Source organism: Halichoeres trimaculatus, unplaced genomic scaffold, assembly GCF_033239565.1.
Source record: "Halichoeres trimaculatus isolate MK-OKI-2021-1 unplaced genomic scaffold, fHalTri1.1 fHalTri1_scaffold_12, whole genome shotgun sequence".
Lineage (NCBI taxonomy): Eukaryota > Metazoa > Chordata > Actinopteri > Labriformes > Labridae > Halichoeres > Halichoeres trimaculatus.
In genome coordinates this window covers 9,305,689-9,319,971 of record NW_027437190.1, presented here as the reverse complement: position 1 = coordinate 9,319,971, position 14,283 = coordinate 9,305,689, and the positions used below count along the sequence as shown (strand labels likewise).

Genomic DNA, 14,283 nt, shown 5'->3' with positions numbered 1-14,283 from the left:
ACCAAACAATCAACCTGCAACCAACCCACCAACTAACTAACCAACCAGACCACTAATTCATCTGACCAAATCAGATGACCAACCAGACAACTAACCAACCAATAACCTCAGCAACCCATTAACCCACCAAACACCAATCATCCAGCTAACCAACCCAACAAACAATCAACCTGCAACCACCCCACCAACCCAATAACCCACCAACCCACCAGCTAAACAACCAACTCACTTACCAACCAAGCAACTAACCAACCAGACACCCCACCAACCAGCCAGCCCATTAACCCACCAACTAACTAACCAACCAACTAACCAACCAACCACCTTACCAGCCAATCAACCAACCAACAAACCAGCTAACTAACCTACAAGCCAACCAATCAGACAATCAACCCAAACTCAAACCAAATGAAACCAGACCAGCTCATCCTTCCAACCAACAAAACCAGACAATCCAAACCAAACCAAACCAACCAACCTGGGGAACAAATGATCCAAATAGCCACCCATTTTTTTTTTCAAAAGGTGTCTTAAAAACTAAAATTTGTGGGTTATTGGCTGATGGAGATGGCTAATGTGATAATTTCACCTGAAATCTAATTACCAGGCACTTATTTTAGATGGACAAGTGGTTTTAGTGAAGGGGTGTTGAGTACTGCCTTGGTAAATAAGCTCTTCATGTTCCTGGTTGGAATGAAAACCTGTAAACACCGTGGCCCTGATTACACCTGGTTTAAAAGCCAGGCCTGTAAACAAAATCAGCCAGAGAGATCTCTTGAAATGTGACCAAACAAGCTGGCTGAGTATCAGGCCAAGTGGTTTTTGGTTGCTGTAAAATGATCTTAATCCTTTGAATGCTCAGAAATGTTTACAGTAAAGCCCTTTATTGTGCATGCACTGCACAGCTGAGAAATGATGCTGCCACAGCTGGACCGTCCCCATCACTGTGAATCCTGTCATACCTCTGCTCATCATACAGATAGATCAGAGGTTTATTGGAGTTTGACTCATGTCCCTCTGACATCCTGCTATTCCAACCCTCTCCCAAAGTGTTTGGTGGATTAGGCGATCTGCTGATGCCCGCCATAACACCCCAGAGCACTGGGGGTAGTACCGCTGGGAGCACAGCGGGAAGCACAGCAGGGAGCATGGGAACTCCTGTTGCAGCAGGAGGTATTACAGCCGCTCCCCCTGCCACGCCACCCCCCACCAAAACCATTGGAGGAGACCTGGACTCTTCTCTTGCCAATCTGATAGGAGGTAGGTACAGCTTATTTTCTGGGGCTCAGCTGTTTGAATTCATGATCGGATCATCTTCATGAGTTTAATTTGTCCCATTTTCTTTTTTATTCAGACCTCGGAGTAAAGAAGAAGTAAGTGTGTTAAATTAAAATGTTAACTGCTTCAATTAATTGCACACCTCTTCTGAATGTTGGTGTTGTTTTTTCCTTGGGGTTTGTTAAATCACAACGTACAAATAACTGAGCTTTACTCAGTCACCTGAAGGTTTTAATTTCAGGGTCAAAACTTTGTCTTAATGAGTTCTATGCTGATATTATTAAAACCATCAGTAAATCCTAAACCCTAGAGTCAAACTGGCTTAACAGACAAGTGTTTTTTCAGGGACCCAATGGGTGAGAAGAAGCTGACAGGAGGGGCCAACTGGACACCACAGGTAGCTCCTACAAGCTGGGGAACACCAGGAGCCCCCATGGTAAGAGCAGCATGTATAGCACAGTAAACACCTTGAAAAGACCTTAAAAAGAGTTTATTCTGTACACACAGGACAGGAGATGCATTTACATACAAAGCAGGACAAAGCATTGTAGCTTTAACTCTGCTGTAAATGTTTTATAAACATTCAAATGTCCCTGATCCACTCCTTTCTTTCTTTCTGTGTCTGCAGGCTGGTGCTGCCCCTGGAGCTCCTGGAGCACCTGGAGCTGCAGGTTTTGGCATGGTGAGTTTTATTTAATGCATCAAAAGGAACTTATTTTTACTGAGAGACTTAATCAGTGGGGGTTTTTTAATTGTTTGTTACAGACATGTAAAAGAAAAGGAAAAAAATGACATGCAAACAACAGAAAATGAGGAAAAGAGCAAAATTAGCAGTTTTACAATCAACACAAAAAACTGTTTCACACCAACTTAACTTCTAGAAGTTACACTAATTAAATCCTATCCTTTTTTCATTATTAATTGACAAACAATGAGTCAGTCTGATTCCTTATTTTATATACCGACATAAACAACCAACAACTATTTTTAGAGATTATCTTGGCAAAACATGTCAAACATTCTCTCTTAATAATTGTTGTTTTTTACATGATAATTCTGCGTAAACATGAGTTATTCGTGGTAAATATGTAAATCCACAGTTCATATATTTTAACCCAAAATACCAGTGGCCATTATATTTTTGCTTTATAGTTTACACATAAATATATGTGTCACACAAATTTATGTAAATATTTATACACCCATTTACACATATTTATTTTAACAAATAATATTAAAAATACTTTTCTGCAGCCTCAGTGGTGAACGGTGATTTATCTGCATGCTTTTAAAAATCTGTATCCACTGTGTCATCTCTGTCTCCACAGCCTCCAGCAGGAGGGCCTGGAGCTCCCATGATGCAGCCAATGATGGGGCAGCCTATGATGGGACAGCCCATGATGAGACCTCCCTTCACTGGGGTGGCTGGAGCTGCACCCGGAGCTGCTGCACCAGGAGCACCGGTAACAACCCATAATCCTTTTTATTTCCTACTGGGCCTTTGGTCCAAGCATTCAGTAACCTGTTAACCTGAACCCATGGATGTTTCTAGTATAAAAGATTTATGATAACCTAAAAAAAAGTGTTAAATAGGTATGTAGGTATTTTTACAGCACTACATTTCTACCCAAAACCTACTTTTTACTTTGTTTTCTCAGCTCTCTCCAGGACCTGCGAGCCAGAGTCCAAAGAAACCCAAGGACCCTTTGGCAGAACTCGACCTCAAGGACTTCTTATAACGCCCCAGGTGAGAAGTTTGATCAATTACATGGTGAAACAGGAACATAAGAGTGAGCTCAGTCATTTTTCTTTCATATCTAGAGGCAACAACTGATTAATTTGCTTAATTTTCTTGAAAATGAAGATTTAAGATTTTCAGAACAGAGTACCCTGCAAAAAACTGAAATCTTATCAAGTGTTTTTAGCTTTTTTTAAGTAAAAAATGTTTTGTCATACTTGGTATGAGCAACATTCAACTGACCAGTCCAGAAAATGTAGTATTTCAAGTTATTTAAAGACAAAAGTGAGGTCTGAATTGATGGTAACAAGTAAAAAAAAATCTGCCGATTCAACAAGAAAAATTTGCTTAAAACTAGAATAATGTCTTAATACAAGTACCTTTTCTCTTGTTCCAATGGCAGATTTTTTTTTTTTTACTTGTTACAAGCAATTCAGAGTTCAATTTATCTTTGATAGACTTGAAACAAGACATTTTTCTGGACTGCTCAGGTGATTGTGGCTCATACTAAGTCTAAAAAGATATTTTATACTGAAAATAAGACAAAATCACTTGATAATATTTTTTTTTTCCCAGTTTAAAGTTTGTTAAAATACAGAACTGTAGAAACCTTTTCAAGTTCAAACCATCATTTTTTTTCTTTGACTGAAGCATAGTGTTGACTGATCAACTCTCACTGTGTGTGCTCTGCTGTGGTGGTCTACAGCAGTGAGGAAATCATGAGAACAGGTTCACTGTGACTCCTTCTATAAACTTCTCTCTGTTTCTTGTTGCAGCAGCTTTCCTCTCTGGAGCAGAGCCCTTTCACCTTTTACCTGGTGTCTGGTAACACCTCAGGATGCCAGCGATGTTCAGCTACTCAACCTTACAAGAGCCTCTTTTATCCAACCCCACCCATCAACACCCCACCCGTCTCCTGTGTGATGATGTTGTAGCACAAACTGTGAAAGTGAACCATAGCAGATTATATATCTATGAGGAAAAAAAAAAACAAAGTGTGTGCTTATGTAGATGTACTAATCTTTTGTCAAAAGAAAATCACTCAAAACCCTGACAAAAAATGACACAGATTAGGCGAGAGAAAGTGAAGATGTTTGTGTTTAGATTTCTTTTTTTAGTGATGAGTTGAATGGAAGTCCTCTGGTGGAATAAGCCCCGCCCACTGGCTGATACATGCTCCACCTCTTTGTAAAGGAGGAGGGGCTTTTTTGTTTATCTCTGATTGGATGAGAGTGGCATACAAAGCCCTGATAGTTTTTTGACATTTATGTCACGTGTTGTTTACAGACAGGCCCTCTTTGATGTACATAGATTGCTCTGGCAAAGATTACGTCTCTATTCTGTATGTCTGTTGAAGAGAAATATTAATGTGAATCTGAACTGAACTTGTAAGAAGTTGTGTGAGTATCCCTCTATTTCCCATCATCTTTTGAAGTGTTTGGCAACAAACTGAACAACATAATATGATCAGTTTTCTGTAAAATAACTTCTATGAGCTTCTGAATCACACCAGACCAGGAAGTGATCTTTTGATTTCTTTCTTTTTCAGCTCATGGCTCAGTTTTCTACGTTTCTTTGTTGTTTTTATTTCTGTCCACTGTTGTTTCTATGTATCGTTTCTCCCACGATAATCCTCATAACTGCTGTTGATATTTGCTGGCAATGCTATAAAAGGACATATCTTTCAAACTTACTTCCATAAAAACTACTCCAGTTATTTATCACAGAGGTATACTCAAACGGTCCCTCAGTGTATCCGTACAAGTGTCTACCTGCAGTTTTGACACTTCCCATGTGGTTTTGTCTGTTGCCTGTGCTTTTATTGTAACTCCAACCAGGTCAGTATGGTTATTTCTGTATTTAGAGTAAGAGCTTTTTTTTATTGCTGTAACAAATCCTGTGTTCAGACGATCAAACCAAAACTAGAATTTAGTCATAACGATGTTGTTAGATCCAGAATTTGAGATTTTAAAATTAAATCCTTGAAAGTGTACCAAGGTTTTGATCTTTAAAGGTACCCTGTACAGATTTTTTTTTGTACTAAAGTTGTTTTACATCCCTCTTCTTCTTCCTGTATAAGATCTGAGTGTGTCTTATATTGATTGCTGAATCAAACATGAGACGCCTGCTCATCCTAACACTGCATCACAGCGCTACTCGCTGTCTAAACCTCCACAGGGTACCTCTAAGATCCACATTTCTATTCTGACTCAGTAGTGTTAGACAGATTGAGCAAAGACTGTTGTTAAATCAGCAAATTGATGTTTAACTAAATGTTTACGTTTGATTGTTGTCTGAACATACTTTTGCTCCAGTTGTTTCTTTGATTGTTGCTGACCGTTGGCCCATTGTGAATTGAACAGTATACATATTGTAAGTGGCCACATGGGAGTGATGTGTACATCGTGTAAATCAACAGGAAGCCACAGTCCATCTAACCATGGTCTTGTTCCCTAAAGCACCCTATCAGAAAGCTCCTCTGCCCCTCCAGACCTGCCATGAACCCAACGCGTTGATATGCATCTGGACCGCTGTGTAACCACAGAGTCCCCAAGTCCTGTGCTGTAAATCAAACTACTGTAAAGTTTACTCTGTGTTGTCATTTCTATGGACTGAAAAGCAATTGGTTGTGAGAATATGTTGTGATTCAGAGAAAAAAGGGAGATTATTAACATTTTTCATGGCTGAATTATTCAAATTGTATTTTTGTTCAGTTGTAAATTCATTTTATTTTTTGATGACCCTCCCCAGTGCATGTAAGCCCTTTGAGGTGCAATAAATTCAAAGATGGATTGAACTGCTCATGAAGGCTTCTTGTTTCTTCTGTATCATCAAGAGGATATACATGTCAGATTAATGGTTCAATTCATAACCCAAGACCCAAATCCAGGGTGAACAAACATATTTAACAGTAGATCCCTTTCCATCGGGGCCCTGATAGCTCCATGTTGGCAGACCTGCACCACCAAAGTACAAGGCATATTTTGTGTTTTACCTAAAAAAAAATGGCGCCATTTCCACTTTGTGTATTAGTATTTTTGTATTTATACATCATACTTAATTCAGTTTCCCTTATCCTAAATATGGGTGAAGTTACTCTAAATTACATGGTGAGAAGAAAAACAGTTGCTAGAATGCTATGCTATTCCTGCAAAGGTGAACTGGCCTTATTCAGTGTCTCAGTGAGTGAAAAATGAAACTTCTCTCCTGATAATGTTTCCCTAAAGGCACATCACCTAAATGTTGATTGGATTATTTGCTATCATGAGTAAAAATTGATAAACTGTTGCCCTACAGCATTAAGGTCACTAACTGGAATCCCAGGTCATACAAAGTCGGCCACTCTGTGTGGAGTTTGCATGTTCTCCCTCTGTGTGCTTGGGATCTTTTCATGGTACCCCAGCTTCCTCCCACAGTCCAAAAACATGCTGATCAAGTGAACTGGTGACTGGAAATTACCTGTGTGAGTGTGCATGTGAAAGGTCGTGTGTCTCTGTGTGCCACCCTGTGATTGACTGGCGACCAGTTCGGGGTGTACCTCACCTCTAACCCTAGACACCTGGGATGGGCTCCAGACATCAGTGACCCTGAAGAAGATAAAGTGGTAGATTTTACTCAATATGAGCCACGTTCAACTTATCAGTTCAGAAAAACATCTTGTTTTGAGTTATCTAAAGATAAAAGCAAGGTCTGAATTGCTTGTAACAAGTAAAAAAAAATCTGCTAATGGAACAAGAAAAATATTTTTTTTAACTTGTTACAAGCGATTCAGGCCTCATTTTTTGTCTTTAAATAACTTGAAACAAGACATTTATCTGAACTTATAAGTTAAATGTGACTCATAAAAAGTCTAAAAAGACAGTTTCTGCTGAAAATAAGACAAAACAACTTGATAAGATTTCAGTTTTTTTGTAGCGCAAAATAAAGCAAATACACTGATCAGTGGTTGGGTTGGAGGTTACAGACTAGTAGATGATTATTAATAAATCTCTAATTACCAAAAAAAAATTCTGTGTACCACGTTTTTGTATCATCATAGATTTCATTGTGGACTGAAAGTTAATGTGTGTTTGGCACTCGAGGCTCTGCATGTTTAAGTGCTCTCTCATAGCTTAGCAGCATGCTAAGCCTGTCAGTGTGGCACACATTGATAAAGTGTCTAAAAACCAGGCTTTGAGATTAGTGAGGAGGAGGCAAAGCTCTGTGAGCAGCAGCAGTGCGTGGGCAGAGACCAGTCAGAGGAGATGTATTTAAATGGACCACCTCACTGTAAGAAAAGGAAACAATGATTCAAACAGCAGCCTGTCAGCTGATTACAGCTGGGCTGCATGAAGTGACGCTGAGCTACATGTAATGTTAAAAATACACACAAGCATACACACAGACACACACACACACAATTTGTCATCTTGGTTTAATGGATGGTGGTATTCAACCCTCCTCATTAAAATCAGGTATTTGGTATTCAAAGGATACTCATATGTATTTTTGGAACAAAATCAAAATGAAAACAACATCACATCCCAGAATTCAATCTGTCATTTAGCAACAATACAATCTCATTTATCTCCTAGACCTGTAAAAATCTCAAGTAACGGGTGAAACGGGACACATGTGACAAAACCCATTTATGTAGCCTTACATTAAATACACAGTTACAGTACTAGGCTATCAAAATATATTCTGAGAAGCCCCCCAACGAGAAAGTTTACAATTCCATAAATTAGCACCACGTCTTCTGGATGAGCACCGATAGAGTTATGTGCGCAACAATGAAAGCACATTTCATCGAGATGCAGAAACAGAGACAAGCTTATGTGGGACTCAGAAATCAGAAAAAAAAAACTTAACACCAGAATCTTTAAGGACAAAGAAATAGTCTTTTCTTCCAAGGGTATTTGTAACATAACATTCTAGATATAAACAATGCAAAACACCAGCTTGTTCATTAAAATTTATAACATCTATTTGCATTAGTTTGCAAATAATGTTTGAATTTATTTGTTCAGGGTTGTCTTTTTTGTCTGTCTTTTTCATTTTTCTTTTACAATTCTCTGCAACACTTCGGAATGTCAGTGTCTTTATACAAAGTCTCATTGAAATACAAGCTGATCTACCAAGGCTTTGCTCACACACATATAAATTTGCATGCTATCCAAAATAGTCAAATATAAAAAAAGGAGACGAAACGGAAACTTGCAGACCTGAATGATCTGAAAATACAAACTATACATATTTTTTTCTTTGTTATTTTTTTAGCAAATAAATTAGAAAAGCTGAAGAGCCACAGGTCTCTTGAGTCTGTATGGCTGTTTGTGGATTGTGTATGTGTTTATGTGTGTGTGTTCATGTGTGTGTAGATCAGTGTAGCAAAAGTCACAAGGAGGCACAGGAGGTAACAGGGAGGAGGGAGGAGAAGAGGCAGTCATCGGGCCCTGGGATGGTGATGACAGTGGGGGTGGGAGCAGTCTGGGTCAGAGGGTTTGGAACAGGTTGATGGTTTAGGAGGAGTCCTTGTTTTAAGCTACCTGGCACTCACTCGAGTCCCCGTGGACCCAGTAGCAGATCTGAGCATATTTGAGAGGAGTAATCCTCACCGCCACATTGTAATCCTGCTGCGTCCCGTCCCCGCTTACATCCACCCACTGGTGACCAGAGAAAACTCCAATGATCTTCCTCTTCCACTTCTTCTTGCCTGGCTCTTTGAGGCGGATATAGACCCCAGAGCCACTGGAGCCGGGTTTGGCGTCACAGTACTGATACAACAGATCGTTGGACTCCTCAGAGACAGAGCAGAACCTGTACACCAGGTTTCCAGGCCGGTCGTCGTCAAAGCCAGAGAAGTGGATCCTTCCAGCGGGGAGCTTCTTCAACGAGGGGATAACACCCAGATCCATGTGCTTGACTTTTGGGGCTTTCTTCAGCTCCAGAACAGCGTAGTCGTAATCAGCAGCCAGCCTGTCAGACACTCCTTTGAACCAGCCCTTGGGGACCTGAGTCTGCTTCACCCTGGTCCACCTAAAAGAAGGTTTCTGCGGTTCTGCACTTCGTCGGTTCCGCCTCTTCCCACCTCTCTGTTTGCCTCTTCGTTCGCCTTTCTCACCGTTATCTTCCTTCTCCTGCTCGTCCTCTTGACCTTTCTCACCCTTTCTCCTCTTGCCCTTCCCTCGCCCTCCTCTCCCTTTGCCTCCTTTCCCTCGTCTGGACTTCTCCTTCAGGATGCCAACACGAAGCTTCTGCACGCCATCTAGATAATCCTTTCCATCGTGGATGCAGTGGGCGGCGGTCAACACGTGTTTGGGTGACACAAGAACCCCAGAGCATCCCGTGGAGATCTTGACGGAGGTGGAGAAGGGATACTTGGTTGAAAACTGCTTGTCAGAGATGGTGAAGCGAGTATCCGTGCCGTACACCTCTCGTTTGTGGCGGGAGCTGGTCGAGCTGTTCCCAGACCAGGTCACTTCATTCAGGCCCTGCACAGAAACTGAGGTATAAGTGCGTGTGCCGTTCTCGTAGACTGTCTCGTAGGACAGGAGCTGCTCCAGGTCATCCAGAGATGAGGCAGGGAGGCGACGCTGGCACTCGATACCACAGGTCCCCCTCAGCTCAGGCTGAGGATGAGCTGAGAAGTTTGGGCTGCTGAGTGGCACAGTGCGCCTTTTCCTTACCAGAGGAACCTTCCACTGAGGCCAGGTGTACTCATCATCCACGGCATTCCCCTCAGCAGCGACAGCCACCACCACAGCCAGCAGCGTCAGCGGGAGCAGAACACACAGGGGTATGGGGCCCATTGTTAAGTCGGGCCTGGCTCTGGAAAGTAAAGAGAAGAAAAGACAGTTAGAGAAACATTTTAATTCATCAGAGTCAGACAGAGGCAGGACTTACTGTGCCAGAAGATGCTGCTCCCAGAGTAGACATTTTCATTTTATACCATGAAACATTTTCTATATTGTTTTTAACATTTGTCATTTCTTCATGTCCCCCATAACACGCACCCCTCAGGGTTGGGAGCTTCTTGTTTTTTCTTTTTTTTCCCATTGTCGAAAACCATCCCATTGTCCGTTCAATGATAAATTGCATGCGCTACCGTAATGTCCCTAATGACAACTTCATGAATACAGATGAAGATTGATGAGGAGAGAACTTAAGTGACGACTCAGTTAAGTTTTAGTAAAGGGTCAGCATCCTGGAACCATCTATCCTACCATCATACACCCTAACTCATAGGGGTGAGGGAAAAAATCAAAATTAATATATAAGGATTTTTTGTTTGACAATATCAGAATCTGGATTTTTTTGTCATTTTTTTTTTTTTTTCAAATTGAAATTCTTCATTTCAGTCTTTGTTTATAAACTGGGTTTAAAACAAGTTACCACTCTTCTCCAGCAGAGGGTGAAATGTTTCTCTCTGACTCACGTGATGTGTATTTTATGGAAAAATATGGCTCCTGATATGGTCTGTAGACATCATCATCATTTAACTTTTTCACATGGTCTGGTGTTAAAAAAAGCTAACTAAAAATCGCATTAATTGTAAAAAAAAAAATCGTAAAAATTGTAAAAATTGAAGAATCACAATTTAAATTGAATCCACCCCAAAAACTGTAACAGAATCAAATTCCGAGAACAGCATACCTACTAACACACAAAGAAACTCAATAAACGAGTATAGAGATGGAAAACAGTTTCTCGAATCTAGACATCTGAGAAGATTGTGCTACTGTGGATTGACCACTGTGAGGTCAAGAACAAATGTCTGTATTTTCAAGTGAGTGAATCTTAAAATGTAATGCCACTTAAGTGCTTCCCTATTAAGTTTCCATGAAGTTATGTGCCTCTCAGGGTTTTCAAATATCTGGAAAATGATAAGACAGATGCATGGTTTTCAGAGGATAAACCCCCAAATTTTTGTTGGTCTTCTGACATTTCCTTAACCACCTCCTTAATGTTGAAGGAAAAGTTGCTTAAAGAAAAATACAACATACATTTTTCCAAATCACCTATGTCTACAAATCATCAAACCTTGTGATTTAAAGACCTATTTCACCTCTAAAATACTGGTGTGGATTACAATAAATAGTTGACAGTCTCATGAGTTTTAAGTTAAATCACAACATGCTAGCAGCAATCATGCAAGCTTGCTGACAACATTTAGCAAAGTCATTGCTGCGTAAGACCACAACATAGTCTCATAGAGATACTAGCATGACTATCATCTCCAAGCTTTGTATTTCGCCTTCTTTTAATAGTCATGTAACTAAAGATGTGACTGCTTTCATATAGCATCTTAGCTTTATGCTAGTGCCTCTGACCGCCTTCATTCTTGTTTTTAAGAAAATGCAGCCTGTTAGCTGTTAGCTTCTGATCAGTAAAAACAAAAGCTTGAAAAACTCTAAGATACAGTTTTTACAATACACTTTTCTTGTTTAGACACACTGCTACTTCTGTGATACCCAGACTTACATTAATGTCTTGTAAAAGGAAAACAGCTCTGCAACATTAACAGATTGTCTGACTCAAGATATATCAATTAGTTTTACATGACCGTTTGTTCACCTTTGAGTTTTCTGAGCTGTTGTGCCGTAACTGTTGCCTCAAAGTCAAGAAAAGGGTTTAAAATGAAGTGTGGAAAAATAGTGTAAAAAGAACAGTTCCATGTGCAGCCACAAGGGGGCAGTGTAGCCAAGTAAGTAACAGCACCACCTGGAGGAGTTTCAGACTGACACTGGAGCAGCTCTGCACTCTCTGGCAGCAGAAAACTCTGGGGATAGTCCATTTCTATAAAAAGAATCACTCTTAAAGTCTGCAACAACAGATAGGCATCTCTTTATTTCTGGAGAAGTATCAGCCTGTGTTAATTATTCCTGAGATCATAAAGAGTTTTTCTGCTGTGGATACATCAGCCGTGTGGTTGAGGGGAGATTTACGTCTTGTAAGTGTTGCTGGAGGCTGCGGGCAGCGAGGAGGGGAGGATGAACCCTGATCCTCTGAACAGGCTGAGACAGTGGCTTGGAGGTTTGCCACAATGGTTAACCTTCTCCCTCAGTAATGACCATATCTGGTTTCTTCAGCTTCACTCCACTTCTTGTGCACGCACACATATGACATAAAGCCCAGAGAGTGTGCGGGCTGCAGGCAGCCTTCATGCCTTTACTGTACGAGCGTGGTGCTGCCAATAATCCTGATAACTCTATAAAGTAAGGAGCACTTTGATTGAATTTTAATAGATTCAGCAGACCTTCACTGAACTACAGAGCAGAAGAGCCTTTTTTTTTCTTCGGCATGGCTGTGGTGATGAAGTCAGGCAAGCTGCTTCCAAACACAAGGAGAGAAAAGCCGTTTTGGATGCTGATAACTGAGCAGCAGAGCAAAACCAGAGCAGAAACCAGACAGCTTAACAGAAATGAGCCTCGCAGTGAAAGCCACAGTGAGTTAAATTGGTGTGTCATGCTCAGGATCACCTCGGGGTATCCAAACCTTTGCGGGGGGCCAGAGCACAGATTGGCTAAGAGGTTCACATTCACACATTCTCTGTCAGTTTGTCATAATTGCAGAATAGAAATGAGACATTGCCTGGTTTCACAAAACTCCCAGAAGACTCAGCTGAGACAGAACCATGTGTGGACCAGATAAACACTTCATCATCAACAGAAGCCCTGCTGTAGATGGTAATAGTCTTATTAGTGGTAGCAGAAGAGGAGCTGGATTTTCCATTTCATGATTTTAAACTCCAAATTCTAGTTGGTGCTTCGTCATGCAGCTGAGTCCAGCCTGAAAGGAGACAGACTTGCCCAAATTTACCACACAATGTCCAATAAAACATACCCAGAGGCCAAGATCTAACCAGCCCCCAACAGACGGTAATAAAGTACAAGCCCACAAGAGCTGTAAAACAGGCTCAATAAATGAGGATACAGAAATGACCCTTAGATTCTGTTCAATTCAACACTCCCACAGTGAGACTGAGACGTAACACAAATCCAGCACAAAGCCTGTAATTATTCTGCACGGGCTGGAAACTGATACGCTGCCATCATGGCTCTATGGTCGTAGAAGGCGCACATTTGAGCTTTTTGTCTTTCCACTGCAGTCAGCTGAACAAGACGCTGTGCCCTCAGCACCCCTCAGGAGAGAGTCACAGGAAGAGGCACCCCAGGAGATAAAGTGACCAAAGGGTGGCGCTGTGGAACAACTTGCCATCTTTTCTCCAGTCGGTTTCACTGTCTAGTTCAACACCAAGTTAAAAAAGGACAATTTCACTTTTTTTTCAAGAAAACTTTTGTTGAAACCTTAGCATATTAGGCTCAGAGTTTAATGATGATAAGAAAAGTATACAAAAAAGCTTATTCAGATAAAATTGAAAATATAAAATCAATTTTTAAAACACATATTTTCTTGTACTTTGCAGCAGTTATTACCATGAACTCTGTGTGATGATCACATTAATAAATCAGAAATTCAATTCAATAGGGAAAGCCAGATTTATAAACCCACATCTGTTATGACAGAGCAACTTGCATGTGGAAACACAAGAGACTGTGTGGCAATAAATTCATCGCAAAAGGTTTCAAATGTAGCAATGATGCACTGAAGCTGCCGAAAACCAATGATAGCAACCATAACTGAGCCAGTATTGATAAAAGAATGCCATACTTCAGCTGCAACACCGAAAAATGTATCCACACACAGAAAAAGGAACAATCAAAACTGGAAAAAGTTAATTGAAAATAAAGAGAAAAAAAGTTTTTGGAAGATGTTTTTATAAAAGGGAAGCAAAAAAGAAAAGTTATTCCTCCTTCACATAAAGTGCGATAGAGACAAAAGACGTCTACCTGCTCGCATCCGATTGATGGAGACGCCAAATCCGCGCAGTATTGTTTGTTTTCCGGAGAAATATACAAATATGATCCCAGAGGAAAACAAACGGGGGTTAGTGCATCCCAGACGTCCTGGTATCAGCAGGGAGACGGCTCCTTCTCCTCATCGCTCCTTCAAAGAGGCTGAGAGAGTCATAGCCGGGACGCTCCGCGCAGCCTGCACTTGATGCTGAGGAGGAGGAGGGAGAGAGGGAGGGAGAGCCAGAGAGAAAGAGGGGGAGGATGGAAAAAAAAAAAAAAATAAAAAAAAAAAAAAAAAAGATCTGAAAAGGCCTTTTTTTCACTTGTGACAAAAGCTGTTCACATTTGGGTGGGACCAGACCAAGCGATCTGACCGAGGCTGGGCTGAGTGAAGTCAGCGGTCTATTGAGCAGAGTGCTGCCATACAGC

The 14,283-nt window shown here is 40.8% G+C and overlaps 2 protein-coding genes across 2 annotated transcripts in view; one reads left to right on the top strand and one right to left on the bottom strand.

Annotated features, from left to right (window-relative positions):
• The window catches only part of snap91a (synaptosome associated protein 91a), a 71,308-nt gene extending 65,507 nt beyond the window's left edge, over positions 1-5,801 (top strand). Inside the window, exons 23-29 of the mRNA XM_074682738.1 lie at positions 1,051-1,260; positions 1,355-1,373; positions 1,624-1,714; positions 1,907-1,960; positions 2,607-2,741; positions 2,937-3,025; positions 3,793-5,801. Coding sequence (XP_074538839.1) covers positions 1,051-1,260; positions 1,355-1,373; positions 1,624-1,714; positions 1,907-1,960; positions 2,607-2,741; positions 2,937-3,017 — 590 coding nt within the window. The 3' untranslated portion in view covers positions 3,018-3,025; positions 3,793-5,801. The remainder of the gene's footprint in view (positions 1-1,050; positions 1,261-1,354; positions 1,374-1,623; positions 1,715-1,906; positions 1,961-2,606; positions 2,742-2,936; positions 3,026-3,792) is intronic.
• A 1,439-nt stretch (positions 5,802-7,240) lies between these two features.
• Positions 7,241-14,088, bottom strand: prss35 (serine protease 35). The gene is made up of 2 exons (XM_074683768.1): positions 13,849-14,088; positions 7,241-9,826 (listed from the first exon to the last, which is right to left on the bottom strand). The coding sequence occupies exon 2, from the start codon at positions 9,805-9,807 to the stop codon at positions 8,536-8,538; it is 1,272 nt and encodes a 423-aa protein (XP_074539869.1). The 5' UTR covers positions 9,808-9,826; positions 13,849-14,088; the 3' UTR covers positions 7,241-8,535.
• Positions 14,089-14,283: the final 195 nt, after the last annotated feature.